This window comes from Macrosteles quadrilineatus, unplaced genomic scaffold (assembly GCF_028750875.1).
Source record: "Macrosteles quadrilineatus isolate MER2022 unplaced genomic scaffold, UCM_ALF_1.0 Scaffold_5__1_contigs__length_97177068, whole genome shotgun sequence".
Taxonomy (NCBI): domain Eukaryota; kingdom Metazoa; phylum Arthropoda; class Insecta; order Hemiptera; family Cicadellidae; genus Macrosteles; species Macrosteles quadrilineatus.
Genome location: NW_026542598.1, coordinates 31,728,695 through 31,755,149, shown reverse-complemented (window position 1 = coordinate 31,755,149; position 26,455 = coordinate 31,728,695). Strand labels below are relative to the sequence as shown.

General features: G+C 32.7%; 1 protein-coding gene across 3 annotated transcripts in view; it reads right to left on the bottom strand.

Moving 5' to 3' along the window:
• LOC128994569 (LIM/homeobox protein Awh-like) overlaps nt 1-25,848 on the bottom strand; it is an 86,210-nt gene extending 60,362 nt beyond the window's left edge. For all 3 annotated transcript variants that reach the window (XM_054419215.1, XM_054419216.1, XM_054419217.1), the window contains exon 1: nt 25,540-25,848. In XM_054419215.1, the coding sequence (XP_054275190.1) occupies nt 25,540-25,593 (54 nt within the window). In that variant the 5' untranslated portion in view covers nt 25,594-25,848. The remainder of the gene's footprint in view (nt 1-25,539) is intronic.
• Between the last annotated feature and the right edge of the window lie 607 nt (nt 25,849-26,455).

Genomic DNA, 26,455 nt, shown 5'->3' with positions numbered 1-26,455 from the left:
TGTTGTAAAGTGGACACATCATTTAAACTTTCACCCTTTTCTACATTAGTAATTTTCCGTTTCTTAGCATTCCAAACGCCATTTTCTGATTCTAAAAATTCATAATTATTATTGTCTTGTACAAATTTACCATCTTTACGTATTAAAGTCTGTTGTAAAGTGGGCACATCATCTAAACTTACACCCTTTTCCACATTAGTAATTTTCTGTTTTTTAGCATTCCAATTTTTATTCTTAGATTCTAAAAACTCATATTTAGTTTTACCTTGTAAAAATACATCACCTTTTCTAGTTAATGTCTGTCCTAAAGTCGATACATCATCTACAAACTCCCCATCTTTAACATTACCAATTTTACGGTTTAAACAATTCCAACTATCGTCTTTTAAATTTAAAGTAGGTTCACTACTGGCCCTGGTTTCTGCAGGCTTATTATATGGATTATATAAACGATAAAATTTATCTATAAACATATTTTTATTTAATAAATAATTCCACTTTCTCTCAATTCCTCAATAATGGAATCTATTTCATTATCCACTCCTGAGTTACCGGCTTGGCGACTTAGCCAAAGAAGTCTTAACCTATCTACAAGCTCATTTGGATCATCCCAATAAATATAGTCTATTTTATTACCAGTCACTTGTCTCAAACCTTCACCAACAGATTTAAAAAGAGGTTTAATTATATTAAGATATTTAGTATGTCTATTACTTGAAATTGGTGCACCATCTTTGTAACTCTTTAAATGTCCATTTGTAGCTTCCAAAATTTCTTTATAATTTTGCAAATCAGCCGGAGTATAATCCTCAGGTTCTTTTAAAGTTAACAATTGCCACAAACCTTTTGTCCCCTTGTAGGTTTTATTTGCAATTGTAACATCATCATTGGCAATATCAACTTCCTTATTTCCAATAAAAAATTTATTTGCTTCTCGTCTAATACCATATGTAGTGTCTGTCATACTACTTTTACTGAGGTAATTTCCTAAATAGTCTGATGCTAAAAGACCAAAATCTAATTTCTGTGGGGTGGATTGCTGTAATGGTTGTAATCTTGGTATCACTGGTATTCTAGATGGAGTCATTGGGAGAATCTCCATTCGAGGCCTCTCTGTTTTGGCGATTTTTTTTAATTCTTGTAATGGCTCTATTAAAGGTTGGAATGTTTGGAACCTCTCTTCAGCCTCTAGAAACTTGCCACGTTTCAAAGCTCTATATTTCTCTCGTATTTGATTTGCAGAGTCAACCAATTCTTGTTGAATGTTTTTCATCTTTTATTTACATTTTATTTATCTCATTTGACAAAGGATTGTACTCAAACACTTTATCATGTATTATCAAACAATATGCAGATGTATTTGCTGGCACATTTTCTGCAGTTTCAATCTCTAATTTAATATCAACAATTCCTTCCTTCACTGTTTCGTTCTGTCTAGAACAGTCTATTACAATTAGTGGATATTTCTTCATAAACTCAGCCCTACTAATCATAGGATCTGGGATAGTATTATAGTAAGTCTCTCTAAACCTCATAAACATCTCATAAGCTTTAGAGACATCTCCATTTTCAAAGTCGAGATTTAAATCACTATAAGGATAATATTCAGAGTTTAGAAATACTTTGAGATTTTTTAATTTACAGTGATCAAATTCATCAGTTCTTTTTCGTGCACTATTATCCCTAGTTGTTTGGAAACCGAATATAATATACCTAGGCTTCTCCAAACTTGAAGATGTCTTTACTGACCATGTATGTCTTGTAGTATTGGGATATGATGGAAGTTCATGCAGCTCTAAGCTTCTAAATGCAATTTGCAAATTTTTATTTTGCAGTAACATCTTTTGTAATTGTAACTTCTCCCCATCTGATGGTATTACATGTGGCATCACCCATTGAATTGAGTTAAGTGTAATTTTAGGAATCACATCAGCAGTACCACTGGCTGGAGCACTAGTGGTTGTTAATATACAATTCAAATCATTTTTGGATCTTTTCAACACCAATTCTTGTTTGACATTTACTAATACCTTATTAAAATCCTCAAATACACCCATTAACAGTTCTAAAGGCAAACAAGTACTAAACTTGCCACCTTTATGGAACTCTTTTAAATTCGTGTCAGAATCAAATGCCACATTTGACAATTTAGTTGTTTTATTGTAAGAGCTCAATATTTTCATAAGACTAGAAATTCCTGGGTTTCTTACAATGTCTATTTCTTTACCTGCGACTTCATATCTAATTTCATCAAATAAGAATGCAAATGCATTATTTATAAAATGACCTTTATCATGATTTTCAATTTCTCCCTTAATATACAGATAACTCCTACATGGGAGAGTTAGCAAATCTTGATTATTAATACATATTCGAATTTCATCAGAATTATTTATTGCCAAAGTGTTATGGGGAACATAGGAGTGATTTGTAATTTTAACCACACTATCGTCGAATTGGGATTTCCCTGTAACGTCTAGAAAATCTTCCATTTTTATTAATAGAAAATTTTAACTTTAGTCCTATTGACTTTAGGAACCTAGCATTTTGTACACTTATAGATAAATTCTTATAAATTCTCATATCTTTTTTATATGACAAGTAATTGTAGTTTCTTCTCCATTAAAGTCAATTGCCTTGTCATGCTGATCGGCAAATGTAATACTGACAACATCTAAACTTCTCTTATTTACAGGAAAATATATAATATTTCTTGGAACTTCAATAATTTTGTAGCCAGGAGGAGCTTCTGGATAAAAGCTATGTATGGTGTGTGATTTGTTTCCATTTAAATAGGACCCGTTTGCAATATTACATTTTACTCTAATCACATTTACATTATTAATGTTTATTTTATTTGTAGATTCAAACTGAACACCAGGAGTAGAAACACCTTTAAATCCCAATAAAATAGACCCTAAACATGGTTTTGTAAAATCAAACACGTGGCTAGAAAGTAATGTCGCTTTCATAGTTTTATTATTAGCTGTAAGGAAAAAGTCTGGGATTTGCTTTTGAATTTCCTTTGCAAGCTCAACCACCTCATATGTTCCTTCAGAAATTTCTATTGTAACTGGAGCTTTGTGGTCATAATAGAAAACATCATCACCTTCTCCAATGGTTAATTTGTTGCCTTTAAGTTGATTTAATTTTGGAATAAGCCCTTTGAATAAAAGTTTGACTTTAGTATTAATTAATGCTTCTCCATTTTTATGTATTACAACTTTAAGTTTACCATCTAATAACTGGTTTAAATCATCAACTAAGATCTCTCCCTTTGGTAATGTTTTTTTCTCTACTTTGTAATATGTTAAAATATTAAGTGGTTTTTTTACATTAAATATAGAATTATAACTTTGAAAATCTACTAATCCAATTACATAATCATCATTTAATTCTATGGGAGGAAAGAACACTGACTTTAGCTCTGGCTCTGTACCCGAAAATGTTATAGTAAATGAATCCATTTTTATAAACAAAAATTTTTTATGAATGATAAACATAAAATTCCACAAATAGAACTATTTAAATCTTGTATTTGATCGGTTGTATAGAATATTTTATGTCCCTCAAAATATTTAATTACTTCTTTTGGAGGTTGGATTCCAAATGGGTCAAAATAAATTACAATATCTTTATTTTTACGATATGCTGTCCAATGTGTGCCAGATGAACTGTCTAAATTAACTATTCCGCACTCTTTTACTCTTGGTGTTAGATTTTTTAGCTCGTTTTTTAGGTACACCCCCCGGAAGTGAGGCACGTCTTTTGCGGCCTCTAACAGCTGGTAGTTGTCCATCTTTTTTATTAAATTTTAATCCCATTCCCATTTTTGCTTTTGCCTTCATCAAATTCGTCACGGCATAAGCTGCAGCTCTTTCAGCAAGACTTGCATCCTTGGCCGTTACTCTAGTCCAAGCTAAGTCTGCTAATCTCATGTCTGCTTTGTTCCGAGCAGCGGTATCGGGATTATTCATGTAGAATATGTCATGCTCTTTACAATAAGAGTCTAGTTTATTTTTTGGAGGTACATTTTTAGCTAAATTCTCACGTATATTCGTTCCAGGTCCACAGTAGCGATATGATGGTATGTGAATTGGAAATGGAAGGTTATTTATAAGAGTATTCAATAACCCTCGACCCCTGTAAGGCTTTAAGAATAAACCTTTGCCCTTTTTACATGTTTTCTTATTAACATTTTTTACCATTTTTATTATATAAAAAATGTCTTTTATTCAACAAAAACACAAATTTAAAATAGTACATACTAAGGAAAATATACCCAAGAAGTTGGGTCTATTTCCTACCAATATTCGATGTGTTATTTGTGGTCCAAGTGGAAGTGGGAAGACGGTTGTAATTTATAATTTAATTGTAAGAAAGGAAGGATTAAAATTTACAAATTTATATTTAATATCAAAATCTTTAGAACAAGAAAAATATAAAAAAATAATTGAAATATTTAATTTGTGTGACGAAGTGAAATTACACACGTTTACTGACTGTGAAATCACACCAAATGATGTCGAATCACAGTCAGTTGTTGTATTTGATGACATAAATAGTCCAAATATTACACAATTTTTCTCAATGGGTCGACATAAAAATATTAACAGTTTTTACTTGTGTCAATCTTACAGCAAAGTACACAAACATTTACGTGATAATGTAAATTTCCTAATATTATTCAAACAAGATGACTTAAATTTAAAACATGTATATAACAATCATGTTGGTAATGATTTTTCATTTAACCAATTTAAAAATCTCTGCCACCAATGTTGGGATAAAACTAAATATGGCTTTTTCGTAATAGACAAAGAAAGGTTAAAGAATAATGGCAAATATAGATTTATGTTTGATCAATTTTATAATGACCAAGAGCAAGGGTGTTGATGCCATCTTCTAGAATAAACCTCTTGTCATCGTCAAAGGATAGTACTTTCTTATTCATGGTCAAGGTTTGAAGGTGATGATTTGTAGATTTAATTCTTGTCACATTCTCATAGTAGTCTTGACCAGTTGCAAGACAGTTTAAATAATGTTGATGTCTAAGGAGATGTTTAACTGTAGCACCATCAGCTCCTTTAGCTTTCTTCACCTCTAAAGCTTGCTTGTCTTCTTCATATAACCATTTTAGAGGAATATAAGAATATAACTTTGGTCTTAAACCACAATATTCATACATAATATGACCATCTAATTCGTCTTTAAACCTTCCAGTGACTTTTTTATTTTTATCAGAGTATAAGAAATGGTCTTTACTATATCCAGAGGTATCAAAATAGTGCAAGTCACATTCTATTTCCTTGTAAAAGTCCTCTGTAACTATAGAATACATTAAAGAATCTGTATCTGTCATAAGAAATCTTTTGTTCTTAAATTTTGACATATAATTATAGTGGAAATCGTACATTATTACTTTACTAATATCTAAAATGGTCATTCCCAAGTATATTGGTTTATTAAACTTTACAACTAATTTATTCAAATGTATAGCATGTAAATTGTTATCAAACTTTTTGCTACAATCAAACCTTGGATTAGTGACATATTTTGTTAATAGTGACTCATCCTTGAGATATATATCACGAAACTTGCGTTGATTCATAATTGTTCGACCAAAGAGACTATTATTTAACAATTTGTAAAAGTCTTTTTCGAAATCATTTTTAGCACATTTGCGTTTTTCAATATTAAAATTAATATAGGGCGCAAGCCATTTAGACTGTCTAAATTTTAAAATTCTGTGGTATTTTGTAACAACCAAACCAAATTCTTCATATTTGTGTAATGCTTTATAATGTAAAATATATTTAGTTTTGTCATTTAAATTAGGTATTAATTTGCCATTCATTTTCTCTGGTGCTAATGGATAGTCGTTATGTAAATCATGTAAGCTTTTATCATATTTTAAATCAACTTCTAAAATGTATCCAAACTCATCATTTTGATTGTATTTGTAGTCTACCTCATTAGTCCAACGAAATCCATCCACGGGTAGTGTCTCACACATAGCTGTGGAGTATAGCGAGTTACAATCTAAATATATTAAATACACACTCTCTTGATTGGGATCATAATGTTCACCCATATATTTATTATTGGCTTTAGCGTAACGTGTGGAAATCATACTGACTCCTCCTCTGATTGCACTTTCTATGAACAAATGCATGTCAATATCTTGAAATAATTGTAATTTTATACCAGTCATTCTAAGACAGGCTTCCCATGTTAGTCCTGGAAGTGAATACATATGTACGGGGTCAAGTTTGTAATCCTTTAAACACAGGTCTCTAAATGTCTCAAACACATCAGCCAGTAGCAATACGTCTGTTTTAAGATATAAATCATGATATTCTTGTAAATTGTTTATATTAAAATGGGTCCAGACATGTTTTGCATGTTCATATTCGATGGGAGAGATATGTTCTTTAGTTAAAGTACTGTAAAAATTTTCAATTGAAGGTAGAGACTCTGCAAACTTATCTGGTCCTGTCATGTATTCATAGGGAAATACGCCTTTACGTTGTAGTAGTGGATTGTCTATGAATCTAAATGTATTTAAATTGGAAGCTAATTTGTATAATGGAAGGGACAGAAAATTATAGGAATCCAAAAATACTAAATCATCAACTGAGAATGAAATGTACTTTTCCATATCTTTGGCTATGCAATTTAATTTACGATCAAACTTTCCCAGGTGTTGCATTATTAAATGTCCATCGTAATTTTTCAAGTTATGGAAGAATACTGGTATTTTCTTTGTTACTTTATAGTTTAAATTACAATCATTGTGGGCAGCTCCACGGTATTGGCCATTCGAATGACAATGTTCCCGTACCCTATCAAAATATAGGGGCTTTTCGCAAATGTGACAATGTGTTGAGTTTTGGAAAGATGCCTCTTGCTCAGGAGTCATTACAAGGGGAATATATATCGCCATTTGACTTTTAATGAAGTCATAAGTCTCAAATAATCTTTCGAAAAACACATCCATAACATTTTCGCCACTATATAACTCTTCAGAAATAATCTTAGAATCTTTTACTACGACAAATGCAAATCCAGATGGAGTATGGTTGTTAGAGTTTATAAAACATTCAAAATCTGCATAAATTACAAATGGGGCTTTAAGTTGATATTTATAATTTTTAAATTGTAATGTATTTTGTTTAGACATTTCCACTCTTTGTGCATCAAAGTTCTTACAATATGTTATATGACGTTCTAATTTATCTTTGGTGTAAAAATGTTGTAAACAAAACTTGCAAAAATGCTTTTTACGGTTATCTTTTGTTGACCGTAGCATTAACCTATTAAAATCACGAATTAAACAGTAATGTGATTTACGACCTTGTTGTAATAATAATAGATCTATATGAGTATTACTATTTAGTTTGGTTCTTCCTAATGGATATATAAATTTTCGGTCTTCAACTCCAAATACATTAACACTTATATTATTTTGTCTTTCAAATTTATCTATATCAGATATTTTTACGGGATATTTTATATTTGTCATGTTCAACTTACCAACATAGGGTGCATATTTCGATACCCTTTCAGCATTTTTAGCATTCCTTGGATATAAAGCTGCTAAAATTGACCAAAGGAAGCATTTATTGTCAGAATTCTTTATATTTAAAACAGCTTTTGTCAACTTAATACTTTTTGGTGTGGGAATGTATGACTTTGGAGTTAGGGGCTTATACTTGTAAACATGTAACTGCCAAAATTTAGTATAGTCATATATCCATCCACTACCTTCCGCTTGATATTTGTGCATGGAAGCGTCAATCTTTAAAAGAGCATTTTCAATTTGAGGCTTTAAATCTCTCTTCTCAATGGTTAGGATAGTAAGGCTTCTAAAATCTGCAATACATTCTTTCTCATTAACTAATTTTCCATTTTGATCTATTGTATATTTTATAAATTTGATTCTCCTTACTAAAGTCCATTTTATCGGTAGAGGACAAGACTGAAGAGTACTTTTAAGTTCAGTTTTAATCGATTCACCAACAAATTTAATCATTGTATATGGACATTTGTTACAAGAATTGATGTGTCTTTTAAAATGACCAACAACATTTCTTTTACAGAAATTACAAGTCTTATGAGTTTGTAATATATGAGATTTTAGAGCCATGTTATTATCACAGATTATATCACAAACTTTGCACAGTTTCACCTTCATTTTATGTATTACCTTGTAGTGGCGAATCAGGTTGCTTTTTTTGGAGAGCGATGCAAAACAATGTTGACATGTAGTCTTCATTTTTATATATGTAATTAAAAAATAGGTTGGCATCTTCTATATAGTAGAAATTACATTTTGACAATTTCAATTAATGAGAAATAATAATTTGAATTAGAATTTTATATTTTAATATTCAAAACAATTTCATACAATAAGATTTGACAATTGTAATTTTCTAAATCAAAACTAAATCCAAAATCTTAAATAAAAAATACTTTTTAGCAATTCAGATTGCTGAGTCTACATATATACAGAGTGAGTGTTACCTATTTTAAAGGGGACTTGACAAAATTATATAGTGAGTGTAATTCAGCTAAGTTTTTAAATAATAACTTGTACACACTTTAGACTCAAAGTCCCCCGGTGCATGAAATTTGGCTATGTTTTTAAATAATAACTTGTGCACACTTTTGACTCAAAGTCCCCCCATGAGTGAGTTTGGCTAAGTTTTTAAATAATAACTTGTGCACACTTTTTGACTCAAAGTCCCCCGGTGCATGAAGTTTGGCTAAGTTTTTAAATAATAACTTGTATATATTTTTGACTCACTTAAAAATAGTAATAACAAAATAAGTTACTTTTTAGATAGAGAAGCAGCACACAGTTAACATGTAACTAAAAAAACAAAGTTAGCATCTTCTATATGGTGGAAATTACATTTTAGACCATTTCAATTAATGGGAAATAATAATTTAAATCAGAATTTTAAATTTTAATATTCAAATCAATTTCATACAATAAAATTTGGCAATTGTAATTTTTTAAATCAAAACTAAATCCAAAATCTTAAATAAAAATACTTTTTAGCAATTCAGATTGATGAGTCTACATATATACAGAGTGAGTGTTAGTTATAGGGAAGACTATGTTACCTATGTTAAAAGGGACTCGACAAAATTATATAGTGAGTATAATTCGGCTAAGTTTTTAAATAATAACTTGTACACATTTTGACTCAAAGTCCCCTGGTGCGTGAAGTTTGGCTAAGTTTTTAAATAATAACTTGTGCAAACGTTTGACTCAAAGTTCCCCCCGTGAGTATAATTCGGCTAAGTTTTTAAATAATAACTTGTACACATTTTGATTCAAAGTCCCTTGGTGCGTGAAGTTTGGCTAAGTTTTTAAATAATAACTTGTGCAAACGTTTGACTCAAAGTTCCCCCCGTGAGTATAATTCGGCTAAGTTTTTAAATAATAACTTGTACACATTTTGATTCAAAGTCCCTTGGTGCGTGAAGTTTGGCTAAGTTTTTAAATAATAACTTGTGCAAACGTTTGACTCAAAGTTCCCCCCGTGAGTATAATTCGGCTAAGTTTTTAAATAATAACTTGTATGTACATTTTAAGTCCCTTAGTACATATTAAAAAATACTCTAAGTGTTTAAAAATAGACTTATATACATTTTTTACAAGTTCCCCTCGTGAGTATAATTCGGCTATGTTTTTAAAAATGGACTCGGGAAATTAGCTACACTCCTAAGTTAAAAGAAATACAGAGTATGAGTACAAGCATCAATTACATCACCAATTGATCCCATGACCCGACACGCGACAACATATTACAATAGTCTAGCTTAGATGTCAAAGACTTACCAAAACAAGAAGATCCAGGTGGAAGAGTGAGTGATGATTCCGTAGAATGCCCCCCTTATATACCACAAAATTGTCTAAATTAATTTAGAACAATGGAAATTGAACAAACTAAAATTGAACAATTGAATAATTGAGGTCAATCAATCAAACATATTTGGTAATTGTCTAAACCTGCCCCAGACAGACTGGCGCCAGACAGGCAGAGAATGTTGACAATTGGTTTTGATTGGGGTCATTAGGTTACACTCACAGTCATTCATTTGAGTCAGGCATAGTTCACGCATAGCCATAAGCGTGCCCGAGTTCACGCACAAACCTCACATGATTTTGAGAATATACTTGTGAATGGATGTGGATTCAAAATTTTAATGGTATTGAACATTTATATAGGCTTGTATTGGACGAGATCTAAATATAGCTGGTCTTTAACAAAGTGGCCAAAAAAAGCTCACCATTTCCAGACGTGATTTTTAGTATTAAAAAAGTAGAAAATTTATATAGGGGTGTATAGGTCGAGAGCTGGGTCTTTAAAAAAAGTGGCCAAAAAAAGCTCTTCAATTTTTTTCTAATTTTTCCCCTATAAAAAGTGCCCTAAAAGTGCCTCTAAAACACCGAAAGTGAGGTCATATTCTTCTATTATATCTACTTCAGTTAGTTGTCTCGGCCTTATCAATAACATAAAGTTGTCAATATAATCTCTCTACGGAATGTTAGGTGTAGTGGAATACATGAAGTAAAGTTGGCTTTTATTCTTGAACTGTTAGGGGCCTCCTAGTTCATATGATCTTGGCGGCTTCATTGGCAATAAATAATGTAAATGACATAGCAATGGAACATTTCCAAAAAGCAAAAATACTGTAAAATGGCTGTTAAAATACTTTAATCCTTTAACACGTTTTTTTATGGCGACCATTCATAGTAGGTATTTTAAGCCAAGTATGAATGGAAATGAGTGTAGGATGAGTGGCACGATCTTGTAGTCTTGTTAGTGACTAAGGCCGACATTCCTTAGATACAGCTGTTAATTAATAGCCCATACAGCGAATGGCAACCAAGGGACCTACAGTTTATAGTTGAATTGGAACAATTTTTTTTTTTTTTGCATTGGTATTTATAAATTGGTATAATTATCAGGATAGCACTGCGGGTAGTCGTAGTACTCACTCGTGCGGACGTTAATCCACACCAGGGAGTATCGCATCCACAGTGCATTCCTATAAATATCCACAATTCGTGACCTCCTAGTAGCTGGATTACAGGACGACGCCACCCGTCCCAGTCAAAGAATTATGTGATCTAGTTTAAAAGGAATATGACCTTTCTGTCATGACAGTAGCTGCTTAAATAGTATTTTCTCTTTGTACCATATTTTACAGCCAAAATGTCGTGTTATTTTCAATAATTTTACTAATTCAGTGCGCCAAAGTCCGTAATATAGGCAGGTGCAAATAATTTGTGAAGATAGGTACCAATTTAGGCAATGTTTCTAAGCTTGGATTTTATTAGACACAATAAGAGCAGATATTTCTACATAAATATTTGATATTTTGTAGAATAATATGATAAAATGTAGGCAAAAGTGGCGAAAAAGGCACACACCGTACAATAGATATAAGATAGTTCAATAAGAAATAATTTAAGAATTGCTGTGATAAAAGGATTTTCCACTGATTTCGTAATGGAACGTTATATTGCAAAACATGGCATGATAAAGATGAAAATCAATTTTAAAATCAGAAAATAACATTGCAAATACTTATTTGGTAGAATTCAACTCCCAATAAATATGTGTTGTTTGAAATACAATTTAAAAATGAACAGCTGTTTCATTAAGATTATTATTCTCATGGCCAAAATGTAAACAACTTTGTGGAGGGATCTTTAAAGGCTTCTGGGGCAGAGTCCTAAGGGATTTTGCTTAGTTTATCTTTTGATAAATCATCTACAGACCAAGACCTTTCTTTGGACACCTCTACGAAGTTTCTACGCCCAACCGTTCTCTCAAATTAGTGGGGACAAAGTTTCCAATCAAATATTTAGATTCCCCCATGTTAATCTTATGGGAGAAACTCCAACTTTGATGGCCTGTGGGGCAAAGCCCGAGGATTTTTACTACATGAATTGGTGAAAGGGGGCGTCTACACAAAAAATATTTTATTTTGACACGTCTTTTGTAAAAATCCGTCCATTATTAACGGAGGAGTAGTGTTTTCTAGAAATCGCCTTCACGTACTATATATAAGGATTCAAAAGGAGGTTCAAGATTTATTTAATGAACAAGGCACACTTCTTAGAAGCGCTGAACTAGAAATAAAACCATAAGCTAAATGGTGATAGAAGAATTGTTTCTGGTTCAGTATTGATATAGCACAATAGCAGTATGGATTTCTATGGGCTACATAGATGAAAATTGGGCTATCATAAAGTGAATTCTTACTTTAGCGATAGCACCATAGATACTTGCAATGGAAAACCGTAATTTAAATATTTCGGATAAAATTTCACTACAAAAACGCTATTATTTATATTCACATCAGTTAATTAAATTTCAAAACTTCCACGTAAGCCATATGATGAAAACACCATAACATTTTTATTTTCTCCTACACCATACTATGTTGTATGACTTGTGGAAAGCACACTATCAAAGTGATAGCGCACCATTGGACGACGAGACATATTTTAAGATTTCCGTCAACGTTTTACAACAACCACAAAACTGCTGTAAAACTAGACGTACTTACGTGCAATTATTTACCATTACCTGAGTTGTTGGACGAACGTAAACTTTATCTGCAGATTAAAACTCCGATAACACTGTTTAACAGTTAGAAAGTGTATTGACTGAAGTCACAACTTTAAAATAGACTTAAAAGCTTTATTTTACAGTAACCTAACTTTTAGACAAAACCGATTACATACTTCAAGCTTGAGGAATACAAATATAGCAATCGTGGTTCAAAGTATTAAATTCAAATTTTCACTTATATAATTAATTATTTACAAAGCATAGACCTACATGCAAGGATCATTTCTATATTTGCATGATTATTATCTATATATTAATTTGAAACTGTTTTTCTTTGTCATAGCTAAACTGAGAGAACGGCTGGGCGTAGAAACTCGGTAGAGGTGTCTAAAGAAAGGTCTTGGTCTGTAATTTAAAAACCCACTTATAGGGAACGTCCTGTGGAGGATGCAGTAAAAAGTGTCAATGGAAGTCTATGGTAAATGATACATCATTTTAAAGGCCATTTTTTCTGAGTAAGGAGCCACAAGTTTCATCTCAAAAGGACCACCCTAGCGAAAATTGAAGTTTTTGAAAATAGAAAGCTTAATTGGTATTTCTGTTAAAAATAAGTTTAGTAAAACAACACAAACAATTTAATTAAATGTTTTTATTTCAGTAAGTGTTGCTCACCAGATATAATGTTGGTTCCAGACATTTTCAACACCCTGTATAAGAATAACATGGGAATTTTAAATTTAAATTTTTTGGGAATTTTCTCCGTAACCATTAGGCGCACAACTACGCCTCAATATACTAAATTATTTGTTTTTTTAAGCTCTACAAAATGGTTTTTAAAGAAATTGTGAAATTTTGTGTTTATAGAGTCAAAAATGGGAAAACCCTATTTTTACCCCATAAACCCCCGTTCCCACAGTCCGATCATGCTGGTTCGCGAACTCGTTCGAATAATTGTAGGTTTACACGTTTATACCAAATTTCATCTTTGTTTATACATGTTGTTCGGGCTCAAGAAAATTTACCGCTGTTTTATATTCTGATCAAAATTTGTTGATTCTGAAATAGTTTGGGATATAAATGTATTTTAAGGCCAGTTGTAGATGTATCAAAAACTATTTTGTACCTTTTCTTCTCCATAAACAAGTGATGCTACAAAATTTACTATTCTTTTCGTGAAAACATGGACTATGTTATCTTTGGAAATCCTCACATGGTCAAAAGACTTAGGCCTAGGCATTGTTTCTTCATGCAAGATTATGATAAATATTCTTCAGCCTTAAAAAATCTTTTCAACGTCTTTGATCCATTTTTGTCTAAGAATATTCCTAGGTGATTTGCTTTCTCAAATTCTTTAACTTTCCCACTTCCGTTTACATATTTAAAGACAAGACCTTTTTTTTGTGATGTTTCAGTCTACTGTAGTAAGCCGAAACACCACTGGACTGAGACTGTTAAGACCATGTACTCTTCAGCCAATCCATACAAGACCTTTCCAGTTTGGACACTGTATTGCAATCTTTGTTGGACTAGATAATCTTTGGTTTCGCACCAGTCCCAAACCTCTTTTTTATCTAGATCAACACTTCAGAAGGCCTACAACCTATGACGGATCACGGGCGATATAGTTCCCATGTTTGATGTATCGTTTGGAAGTGTAAATAGCGATGGTATCTCCCCACATCTCCCGCTGTGGCGGGAACTGCCATCACGTGACGTCATACTGCGACAGTGGCTAGTGTCGGTGTTCGGTGTTACAGTGGAACCTCGATAACAAGACGATATAGATTGTAAGACTTGTTACCAAGGTTGACTTATAATAGAAATTAACAATAACACGTGATTAAAGGTAAAAAAAATTCAAGAGGGTTTGAAAATAACACTTTTTATCAAGGTTGACTTGTTAACGAGGTTCCGCTTTATTACCAATTGGATGTGGAAGCATTTGAGTGTATTTTGACCAAAATATTTTTATGAGTGAAGAGTAAGTGTAGAATGGAGTAAAATACGTTAGATAGTTTTGTTAATGACGGAGATTATTTTATTATTGTAGTCGCGACCATTTATTAAACAGCTGGGTCCAGTTTCGAGCCATCTAAAAGTGTTTAGCTTTTCTCAGGATGTTAAGGTTAGTACCGTCCGGAATAAGAGGGTGCTCTCTTACCTATTTTTTATCATTCTTCAATATTAAAAACCATTTAAAGTAATTTCTATGACATAATTATTAATGATAGTTTTTCTTTTGGTTCTAAAACAAAACAGTAAAAATTTAACCTATTTAAATGGAAAGCATTTACTCGACATCAGTGCAATTTAAGCTTTACCAACCTAAAACACCCATAAAAAGGTTCCAAAATTTAAAATAGGATGATAAGTCCACTTGCACTTTTCTTATTCAGTAATACAACCAAACCTCAGGAAAAGCACCTTTATCACTATCTCGCAATACTACAGTAGAAGGGGACCGTGGCGTTCTATATTGATTGGTTGTTTGTTATGGTTGTTTGACTACAAACTGTTTGATTCCACAGACACGTTCGATCACGTTGGATTTAGCTTTGTTTGTTACATTAACATGTTTAAACATCACAACGCAACATAAACAACGCGACTTGTAACAACATCAACAACAATCGTAAATGTCAACAACACGGGAAATGTGCAATATGTATGTGTAGTCGTACAGTTAAAAAAATAATAATAAAAATATAAATATAATTGAGCAAAATTTAAGTTAATAACATTTTGACAATTTTACAAAATATTCCAAACTGTGACAGTACTCAACAAAAGTTAGTTAAAGAATTTACTCAAAAGATTCACGAATTAGTGAATGTTTCTTTCTAATTTAATAAAGTTTATGTCTAGCAACGTGCCCTAATACAATCAATGAATATACTAGGTGGCGTTCGCAGAGGCATCCACAAAATTGAGCGGAGTCATCAAGGGTTCATATTATATTGTTTTTGTCTTACTGCAGTAAAAACAGTATTTTTTCATGCATGCACTGCGGGTCTAAAGTAGCATTTTTAATATTTAGGGAGTAAAAATCGTTTTTAGCCTCTATGGAGTAAAAATCAGCTGTTGTCAACTCAGTTGTAAATTTCGATTGTAAACGATTGCATGTATCGAAAATATGTATCGATTTGTGCTTCGTAATCATTTTAACATATTACAGTCTACAGTCTCTTCCCGTAGCATTTTAGCATTGCAGATACATTAATCCATTCCCAAACTCAACACTGCTCACCTTTACTACTTCCTTCACCACACCCTACGTCGTGGACCTGTTTCCCTCTCTTCCCATAGCATTTTAGGATTGCAGATACATTACTTTAATTGCCAAAGACAGTTCCCACACTCTGCGCTGTTAGCCTTACTACTTCCTTCACCATTTACTACGTCATTGGCCTGTTTCCTTCCTTTCTCATAGCATTTAAGTATTACAAATTCATTTATCCATCTGCTCAAACGGTTCCCCCACTCTGCACTGCCAGCCTTTACTACTTCCTTCACCACTTACGTCGTGGACCTGTATTCATCGCTTTCCATAGCATTTTAGTATTTTAGATACGTTAATCTAATTGCAACAAACATCCCCACTGTCCGTACTGCTAGACTTTACTACTTCTTTCACAATTTCCTATGTCTTGGGCATGCTTCCATCCCTTCTCATAGCATTTCAGCATTGCAGATACATTAAAACTGCTACAAACGGTTTCCAGTTCCCAAACTCCACACTGCTCACCTTACTACTTCTTTCACCTGTTCCTACGTCGCGGATCTGTTTCCCTCTCTTCCCATAGCATTTTAAGATTGCAGATACCTGAATCTAATTGTCATAAACAGATCCCACACTCCGAACAGCTCGCCTTTACTACTTCCTTCGCCACTTCCCACATCGCGGACCTGTTTCCCTCCCTTTCCGTAGCATTTTAGGAATGTTGTGACCTTAATCTAATCGTCATAAACAGTTTCCATACTCCAGACTGTTCACCTTTACTACTTCCTTAACCTCTTCATACGTCACGAACCTCAAGCTAGTGTCGTCATTTGATTATAGTACCTGGGGACCGAGCTTTGCTCGGGGAAAATCATTAGTTCACTCTGAAAGCACCGTAGTATTGGAGATACATAAATCCACACATCTACATCCTACACAATATCCTACGTCATGGATCTGTTTCCCTCCATTCCATTGCATTTAAAGATTGCAGATACCTTAATCTAATCGTCATAAACAGTTCCCACACTCCGGACTACTCGCCTTGACTACTTCCTTCACCACTTCCTACGTCGCGGACCTGTTTTCCTCCCTTCCCATAGCATTTTAGGATTGCAAATACCTTAATCTAATCGTCATAAACAGTTCCCACACTCCGGACAGCTCACCTTGACTACTTCCTTCATCACTTCCTACGTTGCGGACCTGTTTTCCTCCCTTCCCGTAGCATTTTAGGTTTGCTGATACCATAATCTAATTGTCATAAACATTTCAAACACTCCGGACAACTCGCCTAGACTACTTCCTTCACCACTTCCTACGTCGCGGACCTATTTTCCTCCCTTTCCATAGCATTTTAGAATTGCAAATACCTTAATCTAATCGTCATAAACAGTCCCCACACTCCGGACAGCTCACCTTGACTACTTCCTTCATCACTTCCTACGTCGCGGACCTGTTTTCCTCCCTTCCCGTAGCATTTTAGGTTTGCTGATACCTTAATCTAATTGTCATAAACATTTCCAACACACCGGACAACTCGCCTAGACTACTTCCTTCACCACTTCCTACGTCGCGGACCTATTTTCCTCCCTTTCCATAGCATTTTAGGATTGCAAATACCTTAATCTAATCATCATAAACAGTTCCCACGCTCCAGACAGCTCGCCTTGACTACTTCCTTCACCACTTCTTACGTCAAGGACCTGTTTCCCTCCCTTCCCATAGCATTTTAGGATTGCCCATACCCTTATCTAATCGCCATAAACAGTTCCCTGACTCCTGACAGCTCGCCTTGACTACTTCCTTCATCACTTCCTACGTCGCGGACCTGTTTCCCTCCCTTCCTATTGCACTTAAAGATTGCAGATACCTTATTCTAATCGTCATAAACAGTTCCCGCACTCCGGACTACTCGCCTTGACTACTTCCTTCACCACTTCCTACGTCGCGGACCTGTTTTCCTCCCTTCCCATAGCATTTTAGGATTGCAGATACCCTAAACTTATCGTCATAAACAGTCCCCACACTCCGGACTGCTCGCATTTACTACTTCCTTCATCACTTCCTACGTCACGGACCTGTTTCCCTCTATTCCCATAGCATTTTATGATTGCCTATACTACTTCCTGCACTACTTCCTACGTCACGGACCTGTTTCCTTCCCTTCCCATAGCATTTTAGGATTGCAGATACCTTAATGTATTCGTCATAAACAGATCCTAGACTTCGCACTGCTACTCTTGACTACAATGTATCGAGTAATCTTAAGTATAATCTTTGCTCAATATTAACAAGTGATGTTTTTCCTTTTGTACTGTATTTGTAATTTCCTAGTATACTGTGGGTAGTTGGCTTATTATGAGCACATGCTAAAACTTCAAATCTTTTGTTTACTTTTTACTTGTTATTTAATTCAGCCAACATGGTTACCTAGCAACCCATAAGACTAATGTTAAAAAATGTGATTTTCAGTTTCATTTTTCTACGGATTCCTGAGAGACTTTTTTAACGCCATATAGATGTTGGCACTCACCGATATGGTCTTTATCACCATGCAAAATTTGAAAACCATTGATTCAGCCGTCTAGGAGGAGTTTGCGTATTACGAAATGCATAAAAGTCGACGTATAAGAGCTTCGCTCGCTTCGCTCGCTCCGCTCAATGAATACGAAAAACAAAAACTCCCACTGGACCACTGGAGTGAAACGAGTAATGCCAAAAATATAAAAAAAACATAATAGATCTTCGGGATAGAGCTAAACAAGACTCTAAGGTTAAGGCAGAAATAAGTGAAAATTTGACCAAAATATAACGTCACATTTAAGGCTCATGCTTATTATGAATATTCAGACTCATGACGGTCCGTTAGATTGTCAAGTGGTTTTTGCGCTTCAGAGAAGACCACTAACGTTCACTCGTTCAACGAAAAGCTAAGTTTGGATATGTTGTTACTGTATCATACTAATATTATAAATTTGAAAGTTTGTTTGTTTGAAGTTCAATCACGCATTAACTACTGGTTGGTTTGCGTTGAAATTCGGTATGATGATATCTCACATTCCCGATTAACATATAGACATATTCTTATCTCAAAAGTCCTTTCGGGCTCCGCCCCAGTGGCTCTAGAGTTTCCAATGTTAACCTTATGAGTATTTATATTTAAAAGGAATTAAAGAATGTTGCCAGCTGTTTCAACCCCACGACTATTATTTTTTTTGCAATTATGAGAAATAGCTAATTTAAACCCAGCAGCAACGAAAAGCTGTTAGAACTTCACTTTTTTCTATTGTTTAGGTGTAGTAGTAGAACATCATAGCTTTTGTAGATGTGCTATAGGCCTACTATATTATTCCGTAAATTATAGTAAGCCAAATTGTTCTTAGACGTTTCCTCTCCCATTGCAAACGCAAAGCACGAGTATAACTGCAATAAGCATTTTATACTTATACGCAAACCCCGTACGAAGGACGGGTAAATTTTAAATTTGTTTTGTTTTGTAGCCTATGTTCTATAACATAAACACCTAGGATAGAGACGTTTTGGACCCAATGCCTGAAAACTTGAGAGATCTGAACACCTTTTCTAATAGCGTTAAGGATAATTTATATGAAATGTCAAATGCTAAAACTTATACCAAATTACGCATTTTCAACGCATAAAACGTGCTTTCTAATCGTCAAAAATTCCAACCGGATCATGAAAGTTAACCTAAGGTTCATCGACGTTCAATCATGACTGTCCTGTTTTCTACGTCGCCGTCACCAGCAAGGCAGCGACTCGGATGAAAAATGGATGTTATCAGATGTAGGTTGGACTATGGAGGTTGGATGGAGTCGTCATGTTATCAGATATCAGATGTTCTTGGCTCATCGTCTGTGTGATGGTATGACCGATCTAACGTCATACCAGAGTTGAAGCCTCCCCGAGGGGCCCGGGTTCAAATCCCGCCGATCACCGATGATTTTTAGCCATCTTTAATCTAGGACTAGCCTGAGATAATGTGTGATTATTCCCTAAAAGGAAAAATTCGCTAAAACTGTTCCGGAGTGGAGCCTAGTGTTTTGGGATGTAAAGGTGGAATAATAGTAAAATGATGATAGTGAAATTTTTGTAAAAATCTGTAGTCAGATTACTTGATTACAGCATTAGGTTATTAGCGAGAACTGTCATTACGCCTGGTTACTATGGAAACGAAAATACTATGTTGACTAAAAAACATCTTATTTTGTGCTGCACTTCTCAAATACAAAATGCTTAGCAACATGCGATTGCGATACATGCACACATGCAATGCAATTCCATATAGCATAGAAGCGTTTTAAAGAAACTCCATCTGGGCTCTGGCTTGAAAAAGTTTTTTACTGCATAACAGATTTTAAATAGTTAAATGAATTAAAACATAAAGAAGTGTAGGCCCTACTCAGGTTGAACATTTAACTTTTTAATATTGGTGAGCGAAGCCACGACGGGTTAGTTAGTCTTCAATAATATTACTGCATAATAAAAAAGGGGTTTTTAGTAAAATTATGTAAGAGTGGTCCTAAAGAAAGATCAAAATTTAGGTAGGTAGTCATATATTTATTTATTCATAATAATTATTTATTCAAATTTAGGTACAAGTAGGCAGTGGATAGAAATTTATTATTTTACTGCACGATACCATTAATTTGTTTCCATTTCAATCTGTTTATTAAACATAATATATCAAACAAAGAACAGTGTCAGTATTCACAGTACATAGCATTAATACAGAGTAAAAGTATAAGGAAAAATGAAAATATACTAATTTAACCTAAAACTCCAAATACTGAGGCAAAATGTACAGGATAAACATAACAAAAAAATAATATTATATTTCAAAAATATTATACTCTTAAAATATTTGCATTTAAGATTGTTTGTGTAATTTTATCTTTTGGAATAACAACACTTCAATGGTGTATTTAAAATAAATTCATTTTAGTTTTTGATCTATTTTATTTTCGTGATCTATTTTTTATACAAACCATTAATTTGCCGGTTAATTTATAAAACATCATGAATAACTAAAAACACTTTTATTTATCTGTACCGCGGTAACACTAATTTTGAAATAATGTACAGCTATTACTACGAATTCTAGAAAAATACCGGTATGGATCATAAACATAAACAAATGACGTTTTTGTCCCGAAAATAAAAATGATTTACCATTGAAATGGAATGGTCAAAACATAATAACATAACATAATTGGTTCAATGCTATTAGTATAGGATTCGGGCCAACAACGTCATTTGTTTATGTTTATGATCCATACCGGCACTTTTCTAGTATTCGTGGCTATTACCATGGTTAGAATATTTCCCTGACTATAAATACAATGCATGATCACTAATTATTCCTGATATTGATGTCAATAACAAACTTTAAGTTGAACTATGAAATATGCTGACGAAATCAGATCGGCAACGATGACAATGATGATCAGAAACACACACTCTATTTATTACTTTTAACCTGGTAGTAATATTTTTGAAATATAACATTCTATTATTTACTAATTTGTCAATTTCCTATCATATACGTATTGATTCAGTATTGGAGCTATGGAAGTGTTATTTAGTTTTAAAACAGAAAGGTGTATTATTATTTTCGTTCAACTTCATAATTAGATAACCTTAAAAAAGGGTTCAGAGTAAATAAAATAAAAAAAATCTATCGTTTTTACTTACCTAAATTTGTATTTAAAATATATTATTTAAAATGAAATAATATGATGATGTATTTGATTTTTTATGTATTGTTTAATTTAAAAAGCGAAATATGTAACGATACATAACATGATAGATAAACCGTATAATATCATACTATTTAATAACATATAAATCCGTTTTAATGTGAATATTCAAATAACCCACCACATTTAAGTTTATGCCATTTAAAAATTACAATTATGATGCTATAAAACTGTTTGTAGGGCGTACACAATTTTGAAAATATGATACAAATCTAATTGAATGTTTAGTCTCTGTTTTATGTAAGATATTTTATAGTTGATAGTTTTTATCCATATACAAAACAGGGTTGTGTACTAATTTATACATAAATGAAATTTAACTAAAAATAGAACTTAATAAAAGTTGTATTTTACATAAAAGATTGTTGAATTTTGTAATTGTTTGCTCATAGAAACTTCCCAATTTATAAAGATGTTTAATACATATTTTCACATAATTTATCGTGTTAAAACATTAAGATTCAATATTTACTACCGTATAAAATAAGTAGGTATAGCATAAAACCTTAAATTTTATTTTAATTTATTAGGTTTACCTATTTTTCTAGTTATTTATTATATTATAAGGAAGGTAAAATGTATAGCTAATCTGCCAACAGTATTTATAGATTATATAATAAACATACGTAATTTACGTACCGCATATTTTACAAGTAAACTTTTTACTTTGCAATTTTCATTTAAGTTACTATGTTTACAATATTATCATTACATCAATTAAATCATATCTATATATTAATAACACAAAAATGAATTTGAAATTAAAAATATATAACATGGCTCATATGCGTTGCCATGCTGGTGACGAAATAACAAAAATATATAAACAGAAAATCAAAACGAATGGAAGAAGTTACAATCACGTGTTTTATTTACAGAGTGGGGTGAAAATAAAGAAGCCTGTATGTTATAAAGTTTTGGTCGAGTTTTCGACCACTGGACGACCACTAGTATTCTACAAATAAACAATGTATTAGATGAATAGCAGATTGTTTTACAACAATTATTTAACATAAAATGTGTTGTGAATTTAGTTTTATCTAAAGATTAATAAGGTAGGTTGCGCATTGGTAATACTCATTTAAGAGCTTGATTTATACTCCAGATTTCTCATATTAAATGGTTCTAAAATTTAAATAGATATAATAGCATTGACTTTATATCTACACGTGTAGATTATCTATACGTGTAGATATAAAGTCAATAATAATAAGTTAGGTAATAAAAAAATAATTAATGGATTAAATATTTCAAGAAACCGATATACTAGCCCTTTCGAAACTAGTAGCATTCTATGCAAACAAAGGTCAAAGTATAGTAAAAAAATTGTTTGTATACAAATATTTTTAAAACATGTCATAATTTTAATCATTGTTAAAAATTGATCTGTATGAATAGTTATAATCCAGTACAGTAGGTTAAAAGTACAGTATGGATTTATTCGAGCACTTTTGGTGAGTTTATTTAATTCTGACTAAACTCTATTTCCTGAATCCAATAAAATTACTGAATTTTTAAGTACAATTATTATATATAATAATAATATTATATATATAATTATCATTATTTTTTATAATGAAGAAAGCATATTAACTCAGTACCCTGAAATTATTTTTATTTTTAAAACTCTACATGTTTCGACCTTTAGGCCATTTTCAAGAGTAACATTTAACCTCACTTCAAACACAAACAAATTAATTAACAAATAAACATCATGTGATGATCTTTACATATGATTTTTCTTTTTTCTTAAAATGTATAGTAAAATAATCTTTGGTCATGGAATTTTGTCATATATATATATATATAAAATTTTATTATGGTTGTTTAATTTATTCTCCTCTTGATGTTTGTGTTAAATATTCTTTAATTTTAAATTTTTTTCATATATAGGATTTCGTTTCTTAACTTGCATCGTATTGATTATATTTGTTGGATCATTCTTGTGCTGCAGTATATATGATATTCTTCTTTTGTATGTAATTTATTTCCTTTTGATCCATAGTCCAAAACTGTCATATCTGTTTATATTTTAGTTATTTTTTATATTTATTTTTTATATATTTCTCATGGTTTAGGTCAGAGGATTATCCGTTTTTAACGAGAATGTAATAGATTTAATGTTTGTATATTTTACAATTCGTCTGCATAATGATAATTAAAAATACTTACTACAATAAGACTGTATTATTTGTATACTACAACGGAGAGTCTATTAGATAATGATAGAAACACTTATCGAAGGATAATAATGTCACAAGAGTCTAAACTTATCTCTGAACTTTTAAAAGAGTGCCTTTAATCTGTTAAATTACATTTGTTTGATGATAAAATCTGCATTCAGCATGATTCGTACAAGATACTTTGAGCGAGTTTTCCACAAAGAAAGACACTATTACCGTTCGCTACTAAGCAACAAAATGTCTGAAAAAATAAATTGCACGAAAATGATCCGTTATCAATGGTATCAGTGTATTAAATTGTAGTTGCGTTACCTATTATGCTACGGATGCTTTATTGTAAATGTAATTAAATATACAGTATTGTTGTGTTTGCCAATAATTGTACCCCTGGATTTCCCCTAAATAGTGGTTTACCTTTATTTATTCTTATTGTATAGAATTAATTGTGTTGCTATTTATTCTTGTTGCTTTGAGATCATTGTGTTGCTAATTTATTCTACTTTTTAATTATACAATTCGTTATTTTGTAGTTATAGTTGTTATGTCTTACTTATTCATCATTACGAGTATAATATTTTGTATTTTATATCAGAAAATGGCGATCCTTTTGGGGAAAAATAAACATAAGGGAATCCAGAACTAACAAGTTGTTAATAACAGACAGTAAATTAAAAATAAAAACCACAATAATGTTATTTTTTTATCAAGTTGGTTTCTAAACATTTACATACGTCTCAAATTATTTTTAGATGTCATTGGCACGGAATAGTTTTTATATTTTAAAGTTATAAATTATTTTAAGGTATAAAACATACCTTGAAGCTTGTTGTGTTTTGTTATGTTTTGTTTTGTTTATTTATGTTAAACTCTGTAAATAATTTCTCAAATGGCAATGCAGGTTCAAATGGCATAATAAATCAGTTGGAAAGAACCATTATTTTAAAAATTTTTCACAATTGTTAAAACTCAAAACGAAGGACCACTTTCTTATATTTTTATTCGTTGACCTAGATACTAGAGCAATGTTAAGTAGGCCTATAAATCCCATATAAATAGACATAATTTAGTCGTAAATAATAGCAAAGTTGATTCCTCACACCACAGAAAACTTACTTCTGTAGTATGTTTTCTGTGCTCACACGGACTAAAAATTCTGTACCCCTACTTTTTGTTACGAATATACTCGAACACTTTTGCACCTAGCAATGATGACCTAGCATAAGCAAATCTCCAGTAAAAATCTCAAAAGTTTTGACATTGTACTGTAGTAAGTAGTCTGCGAATATGTATTTGTAAAACCACCGGGGCCTGGCAGAACACTTTATTGATGATTAAAGTATCTATGGCAAAGAAATGTCAACAGATTGCAAAGAGATTACAAATACAGGGATACGGTTCCCCCCAAAGACAGCTTAAATAATTTATTTACAAACAAAGCTGCAAAAATATATATCGCAACAGCTAAATTAACTCTTAGTTGGTGGTAATGATTTACCATCGACGAGCTCATAAATAAACAGTGGAATAAGCTCACTCCGTAAATTCTCTCTGGGACGAAGAAACTTTTATTTATACTACTTCAATCGCAACAAATTTGAAATTATTAATAATGCAATTATACTACAAGAACCGTGTATATCTCTGACAGATCTTTGAGCATGTTTCACTGTACAGTAGTTTTTTTTTTACCAACAACGTCCACCGTATGGAATCTAATGATAACATTTCAACAAGGTCTAGAAGCTCTGCCCTACCTTCATTCCTATCGGCGTGATGTTGTAGTGTCCGAAACAAGAGACTTGTATCATAGATCAGCTGGAGCTCCTCCTAGATCCTAGAACATCCGAGGGCCGTCGTACACCCGGGGAATGACACTCCACACACTCAGTAGCGCGTCGCACAGGACACGGGCGTGCTCGCGTCCACGCAAGTCAGCAAAGACTGGTCCAGCACAGAAGATGCCGGCCTTTCGGGCGCGACAACACCCGAACGAATCCGACTTCACACGATTCCGCTGAATCCGTCACTCCTATTGGTTGAAAACACCGACCAATCGCAGCGCAGCCCCGCCCATTCGCAGCCACGCCTCCGGACGAGACGGACGTCTTTTTGCCCCGCTCATGTCTACAGGGTGTCGAAAGCATCTCGAATGCTGACACTCAAAACTTTATAACCGAGAGGCAATTTCGCTTTATAATAAGGCGGTTTGCCTCTCGTCAAGAAATTAGGGATCGTTCCCGGCAATTCTGAGGATAATGGTTCGGTTATGGCGAAGCGATGAGGGGATTACAAGGTCGTCACTTTTATAGCTACCACTTAAACATATTACAGACAAATTGTTTACAAAAAGGAAGGGTAATTCGCAAGGAGGTCCGAAATTGTAATTATTCGGGCAATTTTTAGTCTAAGTTTTATAACTTATAACTTTTAAAACTTAACGAATTTTAACACGGAATGGCCAAGTTATCTTGGCCATTCCGTGTTAAAATTCGTTCGTTTTCACATCTAGCTCTTGTCCTGTTATATTATTAAAACTAGGTTTTACAAACATTATTTGTCCGACACACAATTCAAATTTCGATAAAGTAAGTTAATTTGTCGGATTGTGCCCGCTATTGTCAAAGCATTGCAGCACTACAAGGTGGACCACAACATTCTCATATATAAACT